Source organism: Papilio machaon, chromosome 15 (genome assembly GCF_912999745.1).
Source record: "Papilio machaon chromosome 15, ilPapMach1.1, whole genome shotgun sequence".
NCBI classification, from domain to species: Eukaryota; Metazoa; Arthropoda; class Insecta; order Lepidoptera; family Papilionidae; genus Papilio; species Papilio machaon.
In genome coordinates this window covers 5,246,450-5,274,292 of record NC_060000.1, presented here as the reverse complement: position 1 = coordinate 5,274,292, position 27,843 = coordinate 5,246,450, and the positions used below count along the sequence as shown (strand labels likewise).

The 27,843-nt window shown below is 34.0% G+C and overlaps 1 protein-coding gene across 5 annotated transcripts; it reads right to left on the bottom strand.

Moving 5' to 3' along the window:
- Positions 1 to 233: 233 nt before the first annotated feature.
- LOC106709772 (protein drumstick) lies at positions 234 to 27,522 on the bottom strand. Of its 5 annotated transcripts, none has more exons than XM_014501650.2 (3): positions 27,380 to 27,522; positions 7,854 to 8,116; positions 234 to 305 (listed from the first exon to the last, which is right to left on the bottom strand). In XM_014501650.2, exons 2-3 carry the CDS (start codon positions 8,069 to 8,071, stop codon positions 281 to 283), a joined length of 243 nt encoding a protein of 80 aa, XP_014357136.1. In that variant the 5' UTR covers positions 8,072 to 8,116; positions 27,380 to 27,522; the 3' UTR covers positions 234 to 280. The 5 variants fall into 5 exon arrangements, with proteins under 5 accessions (XP_014357136.1, XP_014357134.1, XP_014357133.1 ...); XM_014501648.2 differs by lacking the exon at positions 27,380 to 27,522 and adding an exon at positions 26,876 to 27,297; XM_014501647.2 differs by lacking the exon at positions 27,380 to 27,522 and adding an exon at positions 22,934 to 23,111.
- Between the last annotated feature and the right edge of the window lie 321 nt (positions 27,523 to 27,843).

The window sequence follows — 27,843 nt, the reverse complement described above, 5'->3', positions numbered from 1 at the left end:
CTTTACTGACTATAATTTGCCTAGGCAAATTACTAACGAGCGGCATTCAGGATCGGTTGGTGACAAATAGAAGAAAGTAAAATACTGCAAGTTATTGAAACTAGACTTCGATATTTTTATAAATGATTTCGACCTATCCCACGAAAACAGTTACATATCTTAACAGAGCTTAAAAGAATTGTAACTTTTTTCATCAGACGGTTCTTTTTGTAGGCATAAAATGTTTCTTACTGTATGTTAGAGAGACCGCTGTTGTTGGATCGTGCAAACTCCATCACCTTCACCGCCACAAGCATTGACTACATCTATAACAATTGAAAAACACAAATTACAATTAAATTGAAAAATGTAAAACAAATCCTCAAAGACATAAACAAAACACTAATTTCACACAGAAGATTATACATTACAGTGTAAATATAAATCTCAAGCGGCATATTACAATCTTGTGTTCCCTTCGTATTAAAGAGATTCCGGATTCTGACATACAAATAACTCACAAGCCAATTTGTTACAACATACTTTGTAAGTTCATGGTAGCTTCAAAGATTTAACAACGCATAAATCGCATTTAGCTACATTATAAAATAATTTATTAAAATTCAATTCAATTGGACTATAATTAATAAGGAATGTTTCATACTAGGGTGAATATATATTCCAAAACATGTTATTACCTATTAAGTTTGGTAAAACAAATAAGTACTAACAAAAGAACAACGAAAATATTTTTTAAGACAACCGTTACAAGACATATGGTACTGTCACGCTCCAACCCGTAAAAGAAACACAATGCTATTAATTTTCTTAGAGATTACAGTTAAAACATCCGTTAGAATGTCAACAACAAGATAAACCCCGACAAAGGTATACCAACACAACAGATTTAGAAAATTCCCTAATTTTTAAAAATTACTTTAAAAGGATTAACACGGCCTAAAGGTGACTAAATTTTCTGGTAATATACAAACAACTTATTAATATGCTTTAAAAATTCTGCAGATTAAAATCTTAAACGTCGACTTAGAAACGAAAAGAATCTTGGCTGTAAGCATAATAATCCTTTGCCTTTACCTTCAAGTAAACAATTAAAAAGATCTACTGTCAAATTAAACATACGTTTGTCAATTGTTTACAGCATTATCATTTGGGTTTAAATTTTGAAATGCTTCAATTGTCCTATTAACTTGGTCTCTGTCTTTTTTATTTAATCGTGTCATTGATAAAGGACGGTTGAAAGTGTTAATACCTTAATGATGCCGTATTAATTAGGAAAGATGTTCGATATATCGAACTGCATAATACCAGCGAAAGGTGCCTTTTAAATGGCAAAGATTTACAAGAAACGGCATTTAGAAATATCTTTGCTAAATAATGATGTAGCTTACAATGCGATAATTTATTGTGCGCACAACTTACAGTCAACTTTGGCATCTAATATTTGCATTGTTCGTAATTAATGTCTTGTATTTTGCATAAAAGTCAATAACTTAAATGAGGAGATCCCATATTTTATGCAAAACATTCTAAAGAAATCGGTGAAGTTTGTTCGAATGTAATCAGAACTTTTTTTAAGTATAAATGCTATAAAGACTGTATGTTATTACAAAATTCAAAACCAGGGTACGTAATAATTTCTGCACACCTTTATGCAAGGTACTTTTTTCTTTTTAAAACACCCGTCGTTAAACAAATTCGATAGCATTTCGATCTGGTTCGTGCGCAAGACGATTTAGCCACGGCGCAGGCGATGCAGTTTAAAGGTTGTAGGTGACAGCGGCGGCATTTATCCACTTCCGTGGAACAAGACTGGGTTACTTCGTGAGCACACACCCCGTATGTGCGACTGTGGGAACAGAGCTCTTTGTTTCTGTATACAGACTGTTCCAATTTATTTCGTATATAATATTCGATAAAATTGCATTCATTTATTTCACTTGGGTTTCAGTTTCACGGTTTTAAATATTGCTTCTTACGTTAATTTAAATGAAATTTTAAACCCAAATTGGCAAGGTTAGCTCTCAAGATTTGAGTATAAAACAAGAAAAAAGAAAACAAGGGAAGAATTTCATTTAGTACAATCACATCGGGAACATGTCATTTTTTAATTAAAATCATATAAGCAAACATAATTGTAGCAACGTCACCATCGTATATACAAGGCGTAAACGAATATAATGTCGTTTGTTTTAAGAACAAAAGAAAGGTAACAATATTTTTAAGGTTTCGTTTTCAGATATCTTTAAACATCCTGTATATGTTACAAGATTTCTCAAGCCTAATTAACGGCGTTCGCCACCTCGGTCGCGATGCGCGAACAATTGTGTACGAGGAGTGTTCTAATGCGCTATTATATCGCCTCGCTTTAGTTCTAGTCCCTTTACAAAACGCCTCGCTCTTCGATTCCTTTCTTAAACTTACTTTTTTTTAACAAAAAATCTGTAACAATTAATTGATTAAAAGTCTCTAGTTACCTGACTATGTAATGTAGACGAAAACCCTATAATAAATTGATAATTTACAAAATTAAACGACAAAATCCTACTTTCATACACTTCCATGTAACAGTTTCTGAATACAACAAATAACTGTACCATCTGGCAGACTTGGTTCTGTTCTCACATAAAACAATTGGAGAAATAAAATCGATATCTCAACGAGTCGATTCTCGCGCGAATCGTGAATCGAAAGGATCGACCTATCGGCGACACGGCGATGTGCAAGCGATAGGGCACCGCGGCCTGCGCCGATGACCCACTGCGCTAACTTAATGGCACATCGCACTCTCGATTCGGTTTTGATTCATTAACTCTGCTTCCCGCTTTTATTGTACGTATTTAGACAGTGGGAAAACCGTAATCGATTGAGATAATCTCACGTTCGTTGTTGGCCTAAAACGGGGCATTTTCTTACAATTCCATTTCGTCTAAAACAATACAAAATTGTAAGATATTTGACAGATTAGTGAACCTATGTATTAATGGATATGATGGCCACAAATAGACGGACACTATACACAGAGGGACATTTTAATTCAATGGACATACATTTACAGTAGTTCATGTCATGGAAAAAGCAATAAACTTTCTTACGGAACACGATGCATCGCAAAATAAGGGGTAGTGTTGAACCTCGTGTGAATCGCACGTCACCAGCCGCGACGTGAGCGCCCCTGGCGGCAGGTACCGCTACCGATCATTTTGTTAAGTACACATATGTGGTCGTTCACGTTTACAATGCCTTACAACTCTACTAGTATTAACCATAATATTTTTTCCATTTTATTCTTGTCAAAATTGCATTTAAATTTTTAATTTTAAGCTTATTTTTTGTCATCAATTTTAATGATTAACTACTTAATAAAATTTACTAATGAACTGACTTTGAACTCGTAAAGATAATTTTTATATTGGCTTTTGGGACTAAATTAAAAACGCTAAAAATAAACGTTCATCCAAAAGATATCTCGTTAAAATGATGGACCTTTAAATTTTAAAGTTGACATGATCGTTTGATGTTCACTTTACTCTCTTATCTCTAACATTTTTTGCAAGAAGTATTTTCCTTGATAGTTTAATGATAATATTAAATTTGCATTTAAATTTAAATCATCTTGCATCTCGTAAAACGACAAATAAAACTAAAGCAAATCATTTGATCCACCAATCGATCATCTTTAAAAAGTTCATACAACCGTTTGAATTAAATGCATTTATTATTGAAAAGGATTATCAATGGCAATTTTTTTATAAAACTTTATTAAAAATATGGTATATTCGGTGCTTTTTATTTAATTAGGGTAACAATAATTTTATATGAAATTTTTTTTCTGTTTGATTTTATTTTAAAAAAATTTAGTCGGCTCTAAATACCTTCCTACATACTGTGGCATAATCTGGGGAGGTTAAGTGTAGTGCACACTGTTTTTCCGCATACGTACTAGGGTTGTCAACAAGCAATCTATCTCAATATTAAGGAATCTCGTTATGTTATGTCATGGACAATCTTGTTATTCTAAAGATTTTTACTTCAATGATATATAAAGTTTCGTTTAAAAGTCTATATAGTTAATCTAATATCTAATATTCATATATTATGACCTGATAATCTGAAAATATCTAAGTGCCGCAATGTAAGATAACATTCTAGAAAACTAAAGAATCGTCCTTTTATAGGTAAGTAATATTTTGCTTCGATTGAGAAGCAGAAATGAAAGGAAGCTGAGCAACCCTAAGTGGTCGGGATCATAACCTGCAAATTATACCGCGGCGGTCACGCGTGGCTCGGTCCCGCAGCCTCGCGGTCTTGCGGGCTACCGTCCACGTTCGCACAGTTTCGGAAGCATTAGGGCCCATTAGGCACCGTTAACACGGGGCCGCGTCACGAGCGCACGACTCGCGCGTGAGCGATCTATCGCCCATCTCTCGGTAGCCCGGATACGGTCTTTCACACGGAACCTTTTGTCGGAACATGTTACGCGTGTAACCCCCTCCTTTCCCTGACTCTCTGTCATTACTCTGTCCCTAGTTATTCCTTTCCAGCTGGCCGAATAAGCTATAAAGTTGTCGACGTGTGATACACTAACAATCTATGAATGCATATTCGTTTGGAGAGTCTTCTAATTGTACTAATGTAATTAAGAAGATAATGGGTGTGAGAATTGAGATATTCCCTTATAGTAAGGATAAGTAGATTTTATTTAATGTTTGTAATTTAGCTAATAAGCATTTAGTTTAAATCAACTCCTGCTTATGTTTTACTGTTATATTATGACTAAGTCGTGACTTTAATTCTATGTGATGTTCGTGCTTAGTGCTTAACACTGAGCTTATGATCTTTGTAGTAGCAACAAAATATGTTGTACAAATCTATAATTAACTTAATTAAAATCTATATCAACGTTATGATTGTAGACTGGACACTTCATTACAGCATATGTAGGATCACTGAGAAATCTTTAGTGTTATAATTTAAGTAAAAACTTACAATCATTATGAAAGTTGCCTGATGGAGGATCCTTAATCTTACTAATATTATAAATGCGAATGTTTAGATGGATGGACGAATATTTGTTAGAAGATATCTCCAAAACAGCTCAATGTCACACGCACAGAGTCGCGGGCGACAGCTAGTATTTAGCTAAAATTTATAAATCATAATTGAATACATCTATACGAAACTAAATTCGTGACCCATGCAATTGTGTCTCTTAACATTTATTACTCGCCGTAAAACAACCGAGCAAAAAAGCATTGAACATATACAAATATGGTTTGTGTTCGCTTCATGTTCACGACACGACATCCGCGACATCTATACTCTCGGCGCTGTCTCCCGTATCATAGAAAGTTTCGTAACTGCTTAACGAGTTTCACACGAAGACAGTACAGGACAGAACCAAACAGTACAGTTATTCTATGAAAGCCGAATCAAAATAATATCGTTGTTCAATTGATAGCAATTCACTGTCTACTATTCTGTCCAACTTTTATGCCCTCGTGTGAAACTAGCGTTACTCAGATGATATTTGCATGAGGATAGTGGCAAGGAGTAATACACGTCGCTACTAACATATTGTATGATAATGAAGTTAAAGGAATTCAAAAAGACGTATGGGAAGAACAGATCATGATATATTTTTTAATTCGACCATATTAGTCATATTGTGGATGAGTACGATCCCAATAAATAATATATTCTATTTAATTGAAGATTCGAATTGTATTTCTAAAAATCCCTATTAGATCTTCCTGGCTGGTTTTGGCATAAGTATAATTTATTATAAATTAAAAAACAAAAAAGAATTTCAGTAGCATTATTAATCTCCTGATTTATCAAAAGTCCTTTTACAATATACGACTTGAACTTTTATAATTAAACCGTGAAGTAATTAAGCTTGCAGTTTTTACGGGCAATTTTTACGTCGGTCGGTAATCGAGGATATGTGTTTGACAATAAATTGTGCGATGAGACCTCAATATAGATAAGAGAATGAACGTGGTCGGATTTAATTACAAACATCGGATATTAACAGATCAGTTATTCAATGTCGCAGAGATTTGATGACTGAGATATAAACATGCAATACGTGTATTCCTGCATTCTAAACATAGTTGTTCCCATACTCGAAGTTTTTTAAAGGTTACTAGGACGTGACCCTAAGTGTAGGTTTATTATAAGAAATATAAACTGAAGACGCGATATTTTAAAAGGTAAGAAACCGAAAAACAAAATCTCAGCAATCCTTGACAGCATACCTTTGTCTGCAGATATTTATCTACTAGCTGTCGCCCGCGAATCCGTCCGCGCGGAATTAAAAAACCTTTATACGTAGCCTACGTGTTCTTCCAGACTGTGTTGGTCATCTGTACCTTTCATCAAACAAACATCCATCCATCTAAACATTCGCATTTATAACATTAGTAAGATTAGTATATGACGATTTATTTTCGTAATCTTTGCATGTAAAAATGTGATAAATTTTATTTACTTGGACTGTTTTCGGTTTAATTTTGATACAATAATTATATTGTTTTCTTGTCATATTATAATATAAGTACATTGAACCAGTACTGAGCTAGTTTATTACGTATCCCTTGCGGTCGTAATACTGTAACAGTAGGAGCTGATGATTAACTGCCTCGGATCGTCACAGGCGACTGCTCCCTAGATCGGTGAGACCCTAATGCAAGCTGTCAGCTCGCCGCGGCCTTGTCAATATCGGCTGTAACCCTAACCGCAATATAGGTCGACTAGTTACTCTACTGATATTCAACTAGCTTTAAGTAAGTCCATAAACATTTTATTTGAGATATAAATTGGTAAGTCGTTAAAAAGAAAAACAGTAAAACTGATTGAAATGTAAATATATACACACTACTGAGAAGTATACGATCCAAAGGATACTCGGTCAAGCGGCTTAAGATACATGTGGTCAAATTTCACATGACCACGACTTTCGTCAATTATAATAAACTAGTTGTCGCCCACGCCTCCGTCCGCGCGGAAAAAAAAAACGTAATAAGCAGTCAAATATTTAGACGATTAGCAAACTTACTCAACAAAACTGACTCAGTAATCTACTAAAGCTCTCTGCCGACTCGTTTGTATGCAAAATGTCACGTCAATATGAATTATATTTAGTAAATGATAAGTCATTGTATACTAAAATCATTTACACTCAACTATATAAAACAAAAAAGATATATAAGAACCTTAATTGCTTTGTTGATTCAAGATTACTCTGAATTGCAAACATCAACATCTTGAAAGTTCTTTTACAATCGTGTTCATCGTAAAAAATACTTTATGACCAAGGATTGCTTATTCATGATGAAGTCGTATACTACAAATATTCAAACAATTAAAAATGGAAATATTCCTGCCTAACAGAAGTAGCCTTTACAATAGTTTTATTGAGGAATTGCTTAAACGTTTAAATTATAGAACGCAAAATATATTATGAACATCTCATGAAAGCTGTCATATAAACAATACCTAATCTACAAATCTGAAATACCTATAACCTACACTCCTTATAATTGCTTCGGGGATTCGTTCTTCGGAATTACAACGTTCTTCAGAATTGCTAAATTCATTGAGGCTACAGAAAAACTATGAAATATATATTGATAGATGTGACATGATATTGCCAAAGTCAGATGGGTTTAATTTAGTATTACAATAGTAAATAGTAAGTATAGGTCTTTTCAAATATCTTGGCGGCTTAAGGTCATCTATGCTCTGCGCAATGCCCTCCTCCACGTCCCTTTACGACACAGTGAATCTTATAATGTTCCGAGCCGCCAAGATATTTGGAAACCTCAATAGTTGTAAAATGATTTGTGTCTCACCTGTGTTGACGCAAGTTATCCTGCCGCTTGAAACTTTTCCCACAAACCTCGCAGCTGAAGTTCAGCTCGGGGCTCTTGTGGGTGCGCTCGTGTATCATCAAGTTGTAAGACTTGGTGAATCTGCGCTGGCAGTACTTGCAAACGAATTCGCACTTGGGGCGCAGTTTACGCCTAAAGTCCCGTGTATGATCCTCGTCGATTTGCATCACGGCGAACATTTTGTCTGGTCTATGGTGCTTGCGCGACGTGCAGGGCTTGGAAGCCTGTGGAAGGAATCACATGTTAATAGGTTAATCAAACAATTTTACACTCTATTGCAAGTGTTTACGATAGTAAATCCAATGAAGCTTTGAACAATAATGATGCAGAGTTTTATAACATTTGTATATAATTTTGGTCATAAAATTGTTGACAATTATGTCGTATGCTGTAAGACTATGGTTAGAAACAACTTAGACGACTTTAGAAGTCTTATATTTTTTGAAATTCGAATTCGAAATTTGATAAAAAATGAGGTAAATTTCATTGAATATATTCTGAAATAGGTCATAGGCTTCTATAAAGTTTCATGTCCTTATTATACCTTATAATACTAAACATAACAATTATTTGTCCGCGTAATAAATTGTAACACATAAAAAAGGAAGAAATAATGATACATAAAAATCCGTGTTATTACATCAATTACTATAAAGCCGTTTAATAACATGGTTGCACCTAATATTTATGTAAATTTCCAACGATAATTTCACGATTATGGTTAAGCTCTTTAATGCATAATTAACATGTAGCGAGTTATTTAATATAAATATCAAATACGCACCTTCGACGCGTCGATTACAACTGATATAATCGACCCTAAAGCAACGGTCACACCTACCTAAGACACTTTCACTTTAATTTATTACAATAAAACACTGACATTTGAAATGCATACCTAAAACTACAGAATTAAAGACTTTGGAAGTAACACTTTTTGGGTTTAAAAAAGAGCGTAGAATTAGAGCGAGTAGATGTATCAGTGCACGTGCGATCAGGAGCGGGTGCGTTTGGCAACTGCGCCAGCGAGAGGGTGGTGAAACTACTGATAACGTTACGCGGAAGGCGCGCGTAACCCCCACCACCTGCGCGAGTGAATGAACAGGTAGCGGACGGTAGGCCCGCGCCTGCGCCTGCGCTGGGAAAATGCGAAATACATTTATGTAATGACGTCACTAATTCCGCTAAACTCGGCACCAATGGATTCGATTAAATGGCATCGAATAACGACTTCCACTATTCAAAAATGTATTTGAAAATCAATTATTTCTTAGCCCAATACTTTAAGCAATGATCACATTATTACGTATCATTACTGGTCCAAATAAAACCGTTAAATTAATTATTACGTTAATTTAGTTAACCACTGTTATGTGCACACTTCAAAAAATGTAAATTAATAACATGAAAAATTGCACCGCTGCATTACGATGTACAAAGAACAAATTTTAAGGATACTTTGTTATTTTTATTTTATACTCTTTTTACTAAAAACTGTCGAAAACACACTACATTTTTTAAATAATAGTTTACTCTTTTACTTAACCACAAACAATACTTTCTCGTAACTAAGTAGCAAACTTACCAGACGATATAGCAACTGTCATAAGCTATCGAAATCAACGATAACTAAATTATTTGCAATACCGTTTAAAAAGTACTTATAACAATTACACTGCATATGAAACTCTATGGAGTTGGATGGGAAACGTCTCGGTTGCTCGGGGCGCCGGCAGCGAATTTCACTCACGATCTCCCGACGCCCGATGATTTGGGCACAGGCCAGCGGTACATTGGTCATTGTTTTGCGGCTTCTGTTACCACATACCTCGAGGCGAATGATTAAATACCTCATTATATTTATGCCGTTATTAAGATTACTGAATTTTCAATTTTTATTTTTTTATTATTTTGTGAACGTTTAATTTGGAAAGAAAAGTGATTAATGAATAACTGCTTTCTAAAAGATGACATCAATAATAGACAAGCATCCGTTTGTCAGATTATTATTGCTTGCAAAATTAATAGTTAACTTATGTTTTGTTCTAATAGTATAACAGATATGATACTTAATGGTATGGGTCTGAATCTATCCGACGATAAGCGTTACTAACCAAATAACGTCACGACCTAACCGCGAGTTTCTTAAAGTATGTCAAAGAAACACAATCTTTTATAATCTGTGGAACATTTCGGGTACCTCCTTTACGGTAACAAAGACAGCGAATGTATTGAGATGTAACATTGATATGATCATGAGGCGGTCTTTATCAAAACGCCTCATATGGTATTAGAAGACATCGTACAATGCGCTGGAATTTGCACAAACCCATAAAAGATTATAAACTCAGGATAAGTTTGCTTTGGTCTAAAATAATGTCAGTTACTAAGGTACTAAGGTCTTCACACGAAGGTAGAAGAATGATGTTCTGACAGTAAGTGCGTTACAATAGCAGTACTGCATTGTTCACTACTCTTTTTCAATGGTCTGTCTTCGTGTGATACATAATGTTATATATTAGATAACACAAATACGTTTTATAGATTCTAGAAACATCCCAAATCAAGAATCTTTTATGCTCCTTTTATTATAAAAGATTAATTAAAAAATATAATTATGTAAGTAAACATTATTACACAAAGTTATTTTTATAACTTAAAATTTGAAACTAACACTTTAGTTGTAATAAAAAATTTATGTTCTTGTATCAATAAACGATTATGCGAAACTTATTTTCAATTTTATACTCATTTACTGAATCAATTTTTATCAAACTAATTTTCGCCTGCAACTTCGTTCGCGCGGAATTTAAAAAAAACTTAGTAGGCTATGTGTTCTTCCGGTCTATGTTCTATACGTACAAGTACTTACATACGTAAGTAGGTACTTGTTACAACAAACATCCATCCATCAAAATCTTCACACTGATAATATTAAAAATTACGAATATTATGAAACTCACATCTAGTAAATAAATATTTACGTTAAACTAAATCTTATTGTAAATTTACATTGTTATAACGTACGTTATTAATAAATAATTTATTATATTTCCTGTATAGATAATATCTCCGATCTATGGTTTATGAAAATTAATCTTAAAATTAGTACAAGCGGATGTTCACGTGAGTCAGATACAACGATGCTTGTGACGAGATACATATGAATCATTTTGAACTTTTGACATTTCATAGAACAATTGTTCATGTTACCTGCGGCAAATGAACTAAGAAACCGAGAATTATATGAGTATTTTTAAGTAGAAACAGTTATTCGTTTAAAAAAATCCATCTGACTGTATGACATGTTTATGACACTCCGGGGAAGACTACTAATTGAATGACACCTCATTTGCTACGCTATAGGTCATAATGGAATTTACAGTCAATGTACTCAGTGTCACCCGCGACTGTCAGTATTATATGGTATAAAGCACGTGATAATATTAAATTTGATTTCGTTTTAATAGGTGTTCAAAAAAAAGTTATGACTGACGCTTTATTTGGTTTAATACATTTCCCGCTCTTCCTAACATAATGTCAAAGACGACAGGGTATGTTAAAATATCTAGTATTAAAGTGAAAGTCTAGGCCAATGACGTATGAGCTTTCTAGATCACAAGAACACTACGTGTTCGCAATATGAGATGTAAGTCCTATGACGTCACATAAATGTTTGAATCTCGTTTGCACACCAACCATAGGTTTTCACTACCGATAAACTTACATAAAAACAATATTGTTATCACATTTTTTGCTTTCAAAGATAATGATTTAATGCATGTTTTTGTAAAGGTATTTTGGCAGTGTAAACTGACTGCAATGGTGTTTTTAATGTTAATATTCCAACATCTAATTATATATCACTTAAGGTGTTAAAGTCATTCTTGTTTCTGTATCCATATTTTCGTAATAATGTAATTACGAAAAACATTTACGACACTCGTCAACAAAATATTTATCGTACAATAAAACTCAACAGTTATGATGCGTCACTGGAGGTGAGAATATTTGCGGTTACGTCGTTTGTTTTTAAACTTCTGACTCAAGTGACAGTAATTAACCACCCAGGGAACGGAATGTCGGTGACATCGAAATAAAATTGCCCAATCTCCACAATTTACAGTAAGTTTTGCACAGCTTAAAAACCTGTAAAGAATTAGGAATGCTACTTTTTGGGCATAGCTCTAATCCCATCTTACATTATCTTCTTCGTCTTTATATAAAGAACTAGCTGTCGCCCGCGACTCCATCCGCACGGATTAAAAAAAAAACTATGCGTTCTTCCAGACGCTCTACGCTCGTAATGCTCTACATCTATGACAAATTTGACGGAGATCCGTTGAGCTGTTTCGGAGATATCGTCAAATAAACATCCATCCATATAAACATTCGCATAATATAATGTTTGTAAGATTATACTCTTATATTCAAAATGTCACTTATGTTTATTAAAGGAATAATCTGTTTCTATATCGGTTACACATACAAACTTAGACTGAGCTGAGACTTTATTCTCTCATTCCGCCTCATTAAGAACATTGTAGTGAATCTCGCACATTCATTATCCGCGAGAACCTCTCGCCGGGACCTCTTAATGACCACAACAAAAACTTGCCACTTCGAACTTAATTACGCAAAATTCCACAAACGAATAAGCAAATGGTACTACTAAAAGCGAAATTGTTATTCGAATGTTTGCAACATTGTTAAAGCAGCGACTTTTTACTTATCAATAAACTATCCGCTCATCATTTCGCGCATTACACGCGCTCGTTTGGAAAAGTAATGTTTTAAAGCGGCAATGGACTGCGAGCGAATGGGATCTGCGGAATCTACGTTCAACTTGAATTGGTTGTAAAACAGAGCTGTATAATACGGTTGCAAAAATGTTTATGTTGAACTATTGATCGGGAGATGAAATGGCAGCAGTAAAGTAAGCTTTTATTTCCTAATATAAACGATAACAAATTTTAACGATAGAATAAAGTTTAAAGTGAGAATAACTTGGGATATTCCCTTGATCTTTAAATTATAGGGTCGTTTTTATTAGCAGTCAATATTTCTGTTTACTTGGACGTAAAGTGAATTCATACCAACATTATCCTATACGTACTTCTGTTAGCAACCGTCTTACGATTCAACAGTCACCTGCGACATTGTGTAAATTTATATTTCAGATCATTTGTAGAAAAAGTCAAACATTGAGGTTTATTCCGTACAAATGGTAACTAAACTTTACCTACAACTTCATCTACTCCACATTAGAGCAGAACTAGAGATAGATTGATCGATTTTTAAATTGCATAAACGAACAATTCGGATCGAGTTCGGAAAAAGTCAACAGTTTTTCTTTTGTAAAATTAATATGATTTTTGTAAAATTATGAACAGTATTTTTTTTAAATAAAGATACAACAAACGAAATCACGTTTAAACACTAATATTTATTAAGTGATTGTGTTTGTGCCTTATGACCGCGTGTCTGCTATTGTAGTTACCAGAAGAGCCTCCGCCAGTCACCCAGTCAGCATGACTCCGCGGCATCCTGCCGAGATATATTCGAAGAATGTCTATAAATCAAGACCGAATTTTTTGATTTCCATTATATTTAATAGTTCAATAGTTGTTAAAATAGACTTCTAATCTTTGTTTCATCGAAACGCTACTGACAAGGAAGTGATTTTAAATATCTCTCATACACATAATGTAGTAGTAAATAAAGCGTTACAACTTCTTTATGCAGTTTTTTTTTATAAATCCGTTAAATTTTGTTTCTTGTATTCTTGATTTGAAGAAGTCTTAATTTAGACCATCTCATTAAGTTTTCGGCGGCCATTTTGATCCGTGTCTAGCTCTATTTGTAATTTTCAATTATCTTAGTGTTTTTTTTTTTATAATTTATCTAAATATTTTGTCTTTGTTAGTCTTCGAACTTTGTTTTGTAACTACGTAATGTTGGCTTTGAAAGTATTGTTTTTTTTTGTTTGTATCATCAGAAACTATTTCAAGGCGCGTGCGCCGCTCTTGTGCATCAGATTTTATGTTTATCATTCTATTTGACATTTTTACCGAACAATGAACATTATCTTCTCTCCTTTTTATCGATAGCCATCTGCATTGTAATGAGCAGGACGGAATGCAATTGTTAACTCGTCCTTTAGTTTTTGATCAAAGAATACGAAGTAATGAGCTGAATCATGCTATTACAATCTCGATTTTATTTTTAAATTATTCATTGTTATAAAAAATAATAATTTAAAGAGGTCTTATATATTTAAATATCCATAGATATCACTATTCATAAAGGTCAATTAAATGTTTATAGATGTGTTAATATTTTGTTTCAATGTTGTCAAATCGTAATTAACTTAAGTATAATCATTAACTAAGTTATGCAAAGTTTTGTGTATTACGCACAAAAAAAAATTAAATTGAATTTTTATGTTTGATATCGGACGATAACAATTTTATGGCAACACTAATAGTTTTGTTCCCACGGTATTGTTTTAACATTTCGCGAAAATTTTCATTCGTCTTATAACTTTAAACAATATTATAATTAGACATAAATTAGTATGAAAAGTCTCTTAGTAGATATAAATATATGTATAACAATTTAAATTGAAGTTCGCCGGCCGAAGCCGAGCCGAGGCAAGGGACCAAATTATAATATACAAATGAGCGGGTGAGCAGAAATAACGAAACAGTTTATGTCCCGCGCGTTCCCACAGGAACGGTATGCGCCCACATCGGAATTCAGAACTCTACAGAGTCGATTCTTCAAACATTTTATCGAACTTATTTTAACCTTGTAATCACGATTACGACGTATTTAATAACCTATCTTTATATCTAAAATAATGATTAGTGAATAGGTCTATTTTCATCTCATACGATATTACAATCCATAAGCCGACGTTTTATTTAACTTATTTTTAGAGGAAAACTCCTTGTACCATTCCCACGGACATATATTTGTTAAGTCTCGACTTTTTTACTTTTAGTTTAAATTAACCATTCATTCCTACTTAATGTTTTAGCTTCTTATTCAAAGTGATATTCAAACTTTGAAGATATATTTAAATTTAAAAGGTTTTAGTGTATAACAACTCCATGGAGTCGCAGTGCCAAGGCGCGGAGTATCGGAGTGCCGGCTGATATATCGTGTGCGCGTAGCCCCCGGCGCAGCGGCCACTCGAGCTCGCGCCCACTGCGCAACCAACTAAACTCTTATAATATGGCTTTCATAAACGTATACTTTAACCATTCTATATACACATATTATTTCTAATGGTGTATTTTGTTTTTAATTACGTATTATATTAATAGAAATATTGTCTATCGTCGTGGAACAAGTTAAGTTAAAGCGCATCTTTCGAAGATATAAAAAGTGCAGGGCCGAACTAGGGCGATTTCTATGATATCCGTCAACACTGAAAAAAATTAATAGTAAGGACATAGATTTTTGATAGGGATACAGAGCGGATGACAAATGAAAACAGTGTACCTACTAAAATTAGTAGAAAATGAATACAAAACTGAATTATACAAAAATATTTCATATAACTGACCTTTTGAGTCGATTTAATTGAAGAATTCAATAATTCTTTTGATAGCAATGGAAGTTAATCAGTTGTTTATACCGTTAACATTAAAAACAAGACATTTAGAGTCAATAAAACAGAGATAATTCTAAAAATCAAGGAAATAAAGATAGAGAACCGGAACATTTATTTAAATAGCTCTAACAAGTTTCGTTAAGTACCTAACCCAAATTTGAGATACTACTTAATATATGTTAATTAAAATCGATTAATGGAAAATTAATTAGTCATAAAATCGATTATTATGGTGTGAAATGGACTATTAAAAAGTATTTTTTTAATTATGAAATACAAAAAGAAAAAATAAAACAATAATGGCTAATGCTAAATACGTTAACAGTTCCACTGCCGGAGCACTCATATATCAATATTATTCTATCTTTCTTTGATAAAACAGTGATAACGAACCTTATAAAAACGTTTCGTATTTGACAACCCATTGGGTAATTCAAACCCACAGATCCCCCTCCGAAACATCACACCATTGTTAAATTAAAACCACCTCTTTACATCTCGATCCCTCTTCCCATTTCTCCCCAACTCCCTCCGGGATGGGCGGACACAGTAGCTCGGTAAATACGCACACGTTGACGATAACCATTGTATATAAATACACGTGTGTGGGTTTCGGCTACCAGTTTACGCGGCGGCCAATCAAACGGTGTAGGTAAAAAACGTAATACATTCAACTCTTATATGGTAAGATCAAATTGCTTGAACGAATCCTAGTGGGTGGTTATTTAAAGTTACAGTGCCCATATCAAACGCACTATACTTATGCTTTTTTTAAACTTATACTACAATGAGTAAGATGTAGACGTAAAAAGAATCTAGATGTCAACATCAATTTTTAAGGGTTTTTAACACAACTAAACCAAAACAAATTTCGATAAGAGTCGATTCTCTTAACATTCATTGGACAGTTCGCACATTATGACAAGATATTAACCTTAAGCCCTGGACATTTATTCCCTGGTTATTGTTGATGTTCGGCAGTGAAATATCACGTTAAGAAGGTTAGTATCTACTAACTTTCTTACCTTCTTTTAATCCTTCTCATCTGAGAAGGATTAAAAGATTAAAATTTAATAGAAAAATTTGAAAATAAAGTCTTCAGAAATGGATAGACATATAGTCCAAGGATACCTGGGTGAGACAGGCTGCTGTTGCGATTAGCTCTCTCAGAAAATATGTAAAACCTAATTAGGAATAAAAAATGACATAAAAAAATTGTGACAAGAAAGAAAAATACAGAACTAAAAGGATCTTGTGACACTATTTTCACACTGGCAAGGGGGCGCTAGCGAGCTATCATAACTTAGTTTGTCCTATCTCCACCGGGTGAGGTAGGAAACGATAATATACTCTTAGTGTGCATTCCCTTCTTCGATTAACGTTACGCAAAGAATCTATAAACGCGGATGTCCATGGGCTGCGGTCACCATTAGGTGTTCACTTGTTCGTTTGCCACCTAATGGTACTAATATTATAAAATTGAATGTTTAGATGGATTGATGGATGTTTGTTTGAAGGTATCTCCAGAACGGCTCAACGGTCTCAATGAAATTTGGCATAGATGTAGAACATAGTCTGGAAGAACACATAGACTACTAATTAGTTTTTTTTTATTTCGCGCGGACGGAATTGTGGGCGACAGCTAGTACTATATAAAAAGTCTTATATAGGCTAATATGCGATCTTTGTCTACATTTCGAATCGATATTTGAAATATTTCGTTCACACATAACTATCATGTAGCATGTGCACATACATTAAAAAAAATCAAGCTACCGTTCAACCAATAGGAAGGCGGAGGCGTGGCGCGTAACCCGGAGGCGATCGCTGAATCCAGTTTATAAAAGGAATATTCCTTTTTTACGTTTTTCAATTTACGATAAGCGTGAGAACGTGGGTGGGACTTTCTATTGCCGGCGGTTATCTCTCGTGGGACGTCGGCAATGTATCAAATCGTAGTGGACGTTAATAGGCGGGTTCTGTGCAACACCGCTCTATGAGTGAATTCATGAGCGCGCAATTATGCGTAGTCACTTCTGTGACGGATGACTTGTTCCATACAGTGTGGTCCCGTTTAAAATTACAATCGGACGCGGAAATTTCATAGGCTCTTATTTATATTGAAATTTGAGACTGACATTGAAAAAAATAATCCGCTACAGCTAAATGTAATCGCTTTTATTATAATTCAATATTTTATAAATATATTTTTCGTAACACACGAAACTTACAATTCAAATGTGAACTCACAATCCCAAAAATGCCAGTATTTTTTGTGCCACTCTATCTATAAAATTGTTAAATATAACAAAATGAAAGACGAATACAATCGTAACACTCGAAATATTAAACCGCAAACAAATAACAGGTCTAAATAGATCTAACTTCCTAAGCACACATTACAAAAAAACTGAAGCAGGTAGAACCATCACCTGTGGCGCTTGGACGCAAACATTGGGTTATGTTGGTCCAACGGTCAAGCAAACAAGTCGATGCGAAATAGCCTCATCAAATAAAATACTCAATGGCAGTGTAAAGTGAATGAATGGGTGTGCTTTGCGGCGCTAATGAAATGCTCGGACACAACTCGCCCATTAATTTTCTTTGAAACGACGTCCACTGATTGCTAGAAAGTCTACTAATCAGAGAAACGATCATTAAAACGTGCTTACGAGACATATCATGTACTCAGATGTTTTATCAAATGGTTGTTAATTGTACTTCTACATCATTTGTAAAAAAACAACTTTGAAAGCCCTTCTTAAAAGAGGTTAACTTAAAAAAAACAACAAACTTAATAAAGGTTACAAGATTTTTTTATAACTTATTCAATAGTTCAAAGTTCGAATTCTGACAATATTACAAAATATACAACTAGAAAAAAGTTCCTAAAAATACTAGCATCCGCGTTACAACCTAACAATAACAATGTTATCGCATACCAAATATGGTTATTAGGCGGCTTAACTACAAAGAAACCAAACCTCTTTGAACAAATTGCTGATAAAAAAAATAAGTATAAAGAGTTAACGTAATGTAGGCATATTAGGGCATAATAGCTTCTATTGTATTTAGTTTTATGGCCAACCTATTTTATTTGCGCAAACGTAACCAGCCAGTGTTAAAGAGGAAGTTGTATTATGACCTCTTTACACCGATTCGCGTTAAATTGGAAGCAATAAAAACAAGAAATAGAGTTCCAAGAAACAAACCTTAATTTTTCATTGTTGTTCAATAAGGAATTTTTTTATTACAAATAAGTGAATATTTAAAGCTACTTTTAATCTATCTACATGTAAAACCTAATATATCACCTTACAGACAAAAAATAGGAACTAGAAAAATATATTTTTTAAAAATCGAATTTTTGGCCTTACGACTATATGCATAGGAGCCATATATTTTTTTAAATCATTGTTCTAAAGACGGTATTTGCTATGTTGGTTAGGGCGGCATGGCGCTCGTTGGCGCTCTATTTGTTGATATTTAACACATCCTAAGAAAGGAATTCGTTTATCTACGGTGTCGTAACCGGGGTTACCAACAGATAAGCTTAGCCGAAACTCGACCAAGCCTTTGTCTTTTATCTCGTTCAAACAAAAGTTTCCTGTGTTAGTTGTTACCATAGTTTGTCGCTCGGGCCAAATCGTGTAAGATATATACTATGTACCAAATAAAGAACTTATTGACTCTTCACTTGTATGGATGTTTAAATATTTGTTTCCTGGTACATTGTAATAAAATGTGTTAATAACAAAAGGTGTAATAAAAAGTCATTTAAATAACGAATAAGTACTCCTTATGACGTCAAATGAAAGGTGAAAGAGGTAATAACAAAGGTTAGTAGGTAATTTAGCTAAAAAAAGGTTTACGTAAATTATACTAGCAGTTGCCTGCGACTACGACCTTGCGGAATAAAATAATCTAGTAATAAATATAGCCTATGTCACAAAAGATAGTGTAGCTTCTCAACAGTGAAAGAATTTAAAATCAATTCAGTAGTTTCGGAACCTTCAAATACGAACAAACAATTCTTTCTTCTTTATTATGTTAAGTATAGATAATGTACGTTGCTAGTGTTTATGTAGTGCTAAATTTATTCTCAATTTTATAAGAAAGAGAAATTGAAGAAGAATTCTTTATTAAATATTACTTCTGTATCCTCTCCATTTTATATAGATCATTGCAATACAATTAAATATATAAAACGTACATGTTTCGTAGATTTACGTATAGCTGCAATAATTAAAAAAACCGGCTTCTTTTATTTAATTTTTCTAGCACTATGACCTGTTTATGGTCACTTGACTAAAGTATATTATATATGAATAATATTATTTACTATAAATATTTGAATAACAAAAATTATTAATGAAAGAAAATATCGATCGAGCGGCTCCAATCAAAGGAACGTTCGACAATAAATAATGATTGTCTTCGAAACTTATTCCACCCTGCGGTTCGTAAACATCCACCGATGTGTTAATACATTGGATTACATTGGATGTGACAAAGAGTAGGTTTTTATTTTAACTTTAAGGTCTTTTCGGCGGAGTTGAAAGAAGTGAACGCGCACCCCGCGGCGAGTCCCTGACTCGGACGAAAACCGTGTTTGATTAATGCAAATTTTACCATCTTTAATTTATTATGGATGAAATATAAAATAGGTTATAGTGTTTAGGGGTCTCTGTAAATTGAAGCTTTAGTAAAAAGGAGGATAGTGTCTGTCTCGCTCTAGGGGTCTGTGCTACAAAAAACATCTATAAATAAGTTAAATAAACATTTTAAAGGATCCAAGTAAAACCTTGTTTTAGAAACAACTCTACTCTACTAAAAGTACCTCAAAGTATCAATAATTAATAGTTTAACACGTCAGAAAATGAAATACCGGAAAAAAGTGAACATACTATAAAAATAACAATAAAAAATGATAGTTCTCACATTCTTCTCTCACAACTTTTCTCTTTTGAAGTTGTTTTGGAATACAAATAAAAAAATCTTTCCTTTGAATAACGTCTCATAAGAAATTTAAAGAAATCTTTATAAAACCATAAACATCTTAAAAACACGCACTTTTATTTACAAAATTAAAAATAAAAGAGGATACGCTCATCTGAACATAATTTGCATTATTTGCGATCTCTTGACTCAATTGGAAACGAAGAGGCGCGTTAACAACCTGCCACCGTGTTACGCGTCGTATAGTTTAAGAGCCTGACCGTTTATAACATCACAATTTTTTTTTAATATTTATATTATATAACTTTATAACATAAAACATAAACTGTATTTTAAATATACAATTGTATGTACGTATGATATACTAAACAGATTTTTGTTATCTAAAATATTACCTTTATATTCAAATTTTTAGAAACATACTTGGATAAGTTAAGGTCATCATAAAGAATTAAAGGGAATGGAATTTTACTGTAGGTAATCGAATGCGTAAATGAATCAAAACTTTTAACTATAATATAATTTTTAACTCTCAGACTACAAAATTTGTTTTGTCAGTAATTACGGCTGCAAATTGGTTTGAAGCTTGAGGCTTTAAGGTTTTAAAATACATGCTAACTCTGATATCCTAAAATACGAATATAAAAAAGCCTTGATTTAAGGATTTTTAGTATGAAGTTAGTACGAATTCCTATAGACGTTATTTTTGCTTTCAAATTTTAATAATTGTTTAATTTCTATTGCATTTGGAATGAAATATTTGTTACTTAATTTTGGATACATATTTATTTTAAATATTTTGGATTCATATTCAAGTGTTTCTTCCAACCTCTTTCTTATATCGTGTTACTTTTATAGGAAAGCTGCTGTTTATGTATTTTCAATCAATTTTATCATTATTATTTAATTACATTATGTATTATGTATAAAATAAAATGAATTTTGAAAATTCTTAACAACGTTTAAATGTCGGTGTTTTTTTATTCGCAGTGCACTATGGATTTTAATTATCGAATCCATACCAGCAATTATTATTAACCTCTGTAGATGTACGACTCACGACTGTCTTAAAAATAGCATTCAATTTATTAAAATTGCTTTTAAATTTATTAAAATTGCTATTAAATTTATTAATAATGCATCAGTTATGGTCAACATTCATTCTTCTTTTTATTATATTGTTGTAGTCTAAATTACAAAAAAAATATAGGCAAGTTTTTTATGAAACAAAAAGAGTTTTAACCACAAATTTGAGAGCTTTTAAAACCAAAATTCACTATGTTTTTTTGTAAATGAACATGCATTTTCAACACTTTGGAGCTCATGGGAATTTCTCTAAGAAGTATGAATAGCTTCATGAACTAATGATGCATGGAATTCGTAATTTTCACTTGCAACAAAGGCAAGAATTGATAATATACTGGTCGCTCTCAGGTTCTTAATCGTTTCGAAAGCCCGTTTTTTGCCAGTTCATGCTTCTTTTATTGTTAAATAAACCATAAATCGTTATAAAATGGTCACTATTGGACAATGAATGGTACATCGAAGCTGGGTGCAAGGTTTTTGTGGACAAAAAATCCTATAACGAGGACAACAATTTTGACTATCTTTTTTCAAGTCAAGCGCCAAGCGAGGCGCTAATAGCAATTTACATGATAATATGAATCCGGGATACGATAGATTAAATAGGTTTTTATCGATTAGTTTATCGATCGATACGATTTAAAAATCGATTGTATGAGACTTCAATAGTGAAAAATATTTTTAGTAATTCACCAATAAAACTCTGAAGAAATGAAATATACATATTCGAATATTAACAATTTACCTAATTACAATTTAAATTGGATATCAACATGGAAGATAAAAATTTGACATGCACATGACGTTGAATAAATTAGAAATAAATGTAATTATTTATACTTAAATTGCAAGTCCAATCGGTAGCTCTCTTAATCTTTTTTATTCCTATCTGTTAATGCTCTGGTCGAGACAAGAGAGCAGCAACAGAGACCGGGCCCAGAGTTCAATTGGAACCGCACAAATTAAAAGAGCGTGGATTGGGAAAAGCGTAAAGGCATGGAATACTCACTGTGTTCGGGCGCTAACGACTGCGTTTATTGCTGATTAATGTTTATTTGTACGTATAAATGAGTCGGCTGCGCGGCGGAGACTGTTCGAGTGCAGTAAAAAACAGTAATTTATTAGTGTCGACTTCTCGTGTTGGCGCGGGATTAACGAGTGCGTGTCGTGTTCTGCGACTGCGGCGGCGCGGCGGATAGAAAAAACTGGCTCGTCTGGTGCGCGGCTCCGACAGCAGTGGCCTGAGGAAGAATAACCCCAGGAGTCGATGGGAGCTGCCACCGCTTCCGAACGCGCCCCGCGTCCCTCGCCCCGCGCGCCCCTCCTCGCTCCCGCGCCACCCCGCCACAACGATACAGATCACGCATTCTACGAATACCTTTAGGCGCGGCACCGACGACCGCCCGTCATCCTTTTCCCTCCCGTCCGGCGCGAAGACCGGAGACGTGCGCTCGAAGGGGGCCTAATGGACGTTTTACAGCAGACGACGCTTCCTAAGTTCACCGAGTAAAGGTCACGCGGGCCAAGCGAGCCGGTCGCCGCGGCATGCCGGTCGGCGCTGAGCCCCAGCGCGAGGTAGCTGCGCGCGCGCAACACCGGCAGCGCCCACATCGCCCGCCGTTTACACGTGCGACGCGCGTTCAGAAATATCGTCGTCCTGCTCGTTCGCGGTGTTTTCGGTTGGGCTCTCGCTCCCACGCGTCGACGTGGAAAAATGTATCTAGTTCTGTGGAGGCGACGCGCAGTGCGGTAGCAGTTCAGCGTTTTTTTTTTACGTTTTAATAAATTTGTGGTCGTACGTTTCGCTTAGGCGCGCGCCCGGGGCGTCGTCGAGCGAGACGGCCGATTGCCACCGGGTTACGCCTTCCGCGCGCTCGTCATTATGTAGGCCGGCCGCGTTAGAGCCCGCGCCCGCGCATTGTGCGCCCGATGTATAAAATATAATAATGCAGTAAACACGGCGCCTGTTTGCGTTGCGGTCAGTTATTTATGTCCGCCCGCGGCTACCGCGCTACGCAGCGATACCTTACTTTCCTTTTATATAACTTACATACCTACAACTCTTGCTTTGCAATCGTAATCGACTAATCATAAAAGTGAGCAGTTTTATTTGATATCTTAACAATTGCTAACAATAAACATTTTAATAGATAAAATTGACGAAATAAATTTAATAGATAAAAATACTAGATAGATATCTAGTATTTCAAATGCAAATAATTTAATTCAATTTTATTTCAATATATCTCGAAAGTTATTTAATTGCAAATTTAGAAATAGATTAAAATCAATCAATATTGCTATGATAAAAAATGGAACTGATGAAGGAGACAAAAGAGAAATTTTATTTGATCAGTTAACGCTTTACCATTATATTGAAAATATAAGTGATTGTAATCGAACGGCATTTCTGTTAGACTGTCTTAACGATAGGTAAAAACATGGCCAACATTAATCTATCGCCAGATTCGGAAGCCGTCGCTACAAGCACTCACCCGCCGCGACATCTAAGATGAAAGAAACACGTTTTCTGTATATTAACACCTAATAAAATGAAAACGTATCGAAACTGAAAGTAAACACAGAACATATTCTTTTATAACATTAAGTTACCGCTTATTTTGATTTTGTAGTTTCACGAATATCTATAAAGAAATATTTATTTCTTCTGAGTTTATAGAAGGAGGTAAACTAGGTATATACTAGGTAGACTACAAAGCAATGTTTGTTATAAAAATATATGTTAAAACGTAGTATGAAGACGAGACATCTACGACAAAAGTGTGTAGATTTAACAGTGAGACACATTACAGGAATTCAATAATTTTATTTGAGCCTAAGTAAAAAATAAATATGAATTATATTCCATAGAATAAAATAACATGATGTGAACAGTTTGAAAAGCAATCTCGATAATCTCAAAGTAACGGAACTCGAAGAGACACGACACGCGTTAAAAGGTTCCTAAAGTTCTTTTACATTACGTTGAATAAGCCATACAAATCGACAAAATTCCATTCAAACCCGTTACGCCTATTAAATACCAATCAAATAGACAACAGGCAGAAAGGTGACAATGGTCAAAAACATCAAAACATATTAGGAAATTTATTGTTTAAGAAATTGGACCGCATTATGCGAGACTACGGGAAGCTTATTGAGACATTGTTCTATGTTATGGACTGAGAAGTGTCACATAACAACAATGGGGCCCTAAAACCGTGTGTTGGCAGACATTGTAGCGAATACTGAAGTTTTATGGACAAACAAAAAAACAAAGTTATTTGAATAAGGATTGCAATCTTTTGTTGAACAACGACCACACCGATTCGGATAGGCGTTGATAATTTTTCTAATCAAATTAGTCAAACCATAGAAATCATTTAAACATTTACTTAGTAAACTTACTATTAATCGGTTACGTTAATACATATGATAAGTTTTTAAAATGTTCAATCACAGTTAAGTGGTGGTTAAGTTATAGTTAAGCAAAGGTTAATTCTTCCTTTTCTGTGTACATTTTCTGATATTTTCCTACTTAAAACGATTAAAATAAGTCATTATAATAGCTTCATAACATGGTTTGTATTCATGTTTTTTAGACAATGTAAGTTAACTACATGAAATTAAAAAAATCTTATAATTCGAGTGAAATAATTCAATTTAGTTTATTAAGTTTTATAATGTTATATCAGCCGTGGATTATTTAACATATTAAGTCGTCTACAAACTAGTCTGCCTGTTCTATAAAATAAAATAAAACAGTGTAAGGCCACTGAGGTCAATGAAAGTGTTTCTGTCACACAAATTGATTATACATATTATATTTCAATTCGGTTAACATTATTCAAAGATTATCGATTTGCAACCGGTCTTTCTCGGATTCTTAGATTAACAGAGTAACGATTTATTTGAATGAAATTTAATTCAATGAAAAAATGGTTAATTTTATTTTTAATTTAGATTTTAAAGCAACGTGTCAATTGAATACAAATAAACAATGAAAAACAATAAAAATTTCGATGTTAAAAATTCATTAACAATTTTTCAATTCGTAAGAATTGAAATATATCAGTTATCAGTAGCATCTGGCAACCCAGCGAAGTCGAAGGTTCCAGTTGTTTATAGCATACATATTAAATTAAGATTTTAATCGATTGAAACAACTAAGCAGATGTCGTCGATGTGTAATTAGTTAGAGATTAACAAAAAATGATAATAGTATCAATACATCGACACATACCCAAGGGTGTACCTGTACAAAACTCGTATCGATAATCTTAGTATGCTACCGGTGCCATAAAAGCAAATATCTCTACAAAGATCGAGTGTTGCCCGTATACAGTGAAACTAGTCATCTAAAAATAGTGTTTTGGCTCATCATTAGTCGGACAATGTGAGCCGATCGCTCCATGCTTTGTCTTTTTAGACGGTGACGCAATTTATTCCGAAATGGAACAATATAATGTTAAAAAGCCATCGAGCGATTGTAAATCTTGACAAACGAAAATTAGAGTTTAAATTCCTTTCTCCGTAACAGTCGATCTTCAAAAGAATTGTCCGTTGACAACGGAGACATCGATGCTATTCTTTTTTTGAATATCGATTGTAAAACGCATTCTCATGATGCTGTGAGAACTTTCGTCCAGTGCGGAGCTTAAATTCTTTAGCCTATTGAACGCGCGTTCTTTGTGTCTGTTTGTTACACGTAAGCCTGTCAATGATCGTGTCCGCTGCCCGCTGTTCAGTGCCCGTCCACCACAATTCTACGCCGCTATGCAGAGCTGGCAGCAAGAGCACATCTCTGTCCTCTGAGTCTGTTAGAGACAAGTTACTGACACAGTAAACTTAATCGGTTAACCGTTACGCCATTGATAAATTAAAAAGAAAACCATTCAAGCCCGAGTCGTTCGCCGCCGGCTGTTTTCGCCTACGCATATATTTCACCAAAACAAAAAACATTGTCAGCGTTTCATTTATCGATTTTAGTTATCGATTATTTAAAATAAAAAGCGTAAAAACTTTTCTTGAGAAATCCTAAAGGGATTAAAATCAATTAAAAAATATATATACAAAAGGAATTTAAATGCAAATAACTCGTTTGATTAATGCTACTAATCTGCAATCTGCCACCGAATTCCACGGAGAATTCTTTGTAGTGCCTTCAACAGTCTCCATTAAATCATGCACAAACGACCGCTTTTTAAATCAATGTCATTTTTATTCGAAGACGAATTTTATTTTATCATATTCGAATTAATCAACTTAAAAAATGGTTATAGAAAAATATTTAAATAGATGAAATATAAAAAATACTTACCTATTCCGTTGAGCACCATTTTCACAAAAAAAAAAAAAAATACCCCGAAAAAGAAATAAAAAAAATAACTTTTATTAAAGTCGGAGCGTATTCGAGTTATGCTCCGATACGACCGTTTGACAAGGAAATAGTGACAATATTAAAGTGGATTTTTTCGAGCGCAAATGTGCGACTTTACAGGACCGCACCGAATCAAACTGATTCGAAAAAAAGAAATCAACATTTGGCCACACGGCCGCCGAATAATTGCGCTTTACAAACGATACGATATTATAAATAATTCAATTTTGCGCTCCACCGGTCGACTACATTACGGACTTAATCCATTCGGTGTGATGCAGGGGACAATAAAAATGCAAATGGCGGCCTCTACCGACTATGTTATAATTTACGTTGCTGTTTTAAAACAATCGCGCCTGCGAGCCGACACTCGACTTGCCAACCTTTCGATGAGTATTCACAATTTTTTTGCTACTTAAATCGTTATAAGAAGATAAAACACACCTTGGTTTCATTAAAGTTCCGTCTAATTACCGCTTCCAAGTACGCCGCACCTTTATTTCTAAATATTGTAATTTAGATAAGTGAATAAAAAAAGGAAAAATCCACCGACTTAACGTGTATTCTGCACCTTGAGTTAATATTTGTTTTAAATTCACATAGTTCTATAGATAAAGTCGATAAAGGCGTCTTAAGTGGTTGATAAGCTACGGTACAATAAGGTGGGCCGTGTTATCTGTATCACTACCTAAACTTAGCTTTTATTCCTATTGGTATATTATATTGAAGGTAACACAATTGAAATGATATGATATCTACAACAAAAGGATAAATATCATATGACTTAATAAAACAATAAACCGATTTAATGTTTATTTTGCAGGAAGTTATTAGTAGGGATATAGGTACATAATTGTAATTTACTTATTCATATACTCCTATAACAGTTTGTTCTTTAATTATTATTA

Excerpts from the sequence above, each read along its gene's own strand:
- LOC106709772 (XM_014501650.2), bottom strand. The coding sequence starts at position 8,071 with ATGTTCGCCGTGATGCAAATCGACGAGGATCATACACGGGACTTTAGG. Across the intron at positions 306-7,853 it reads GATAACTTGCGTCAACACAG|ATGTAGTCAATGCTTGTGGC; the intron begins GTGAGACACAAA and ends CAATTGTTATAG.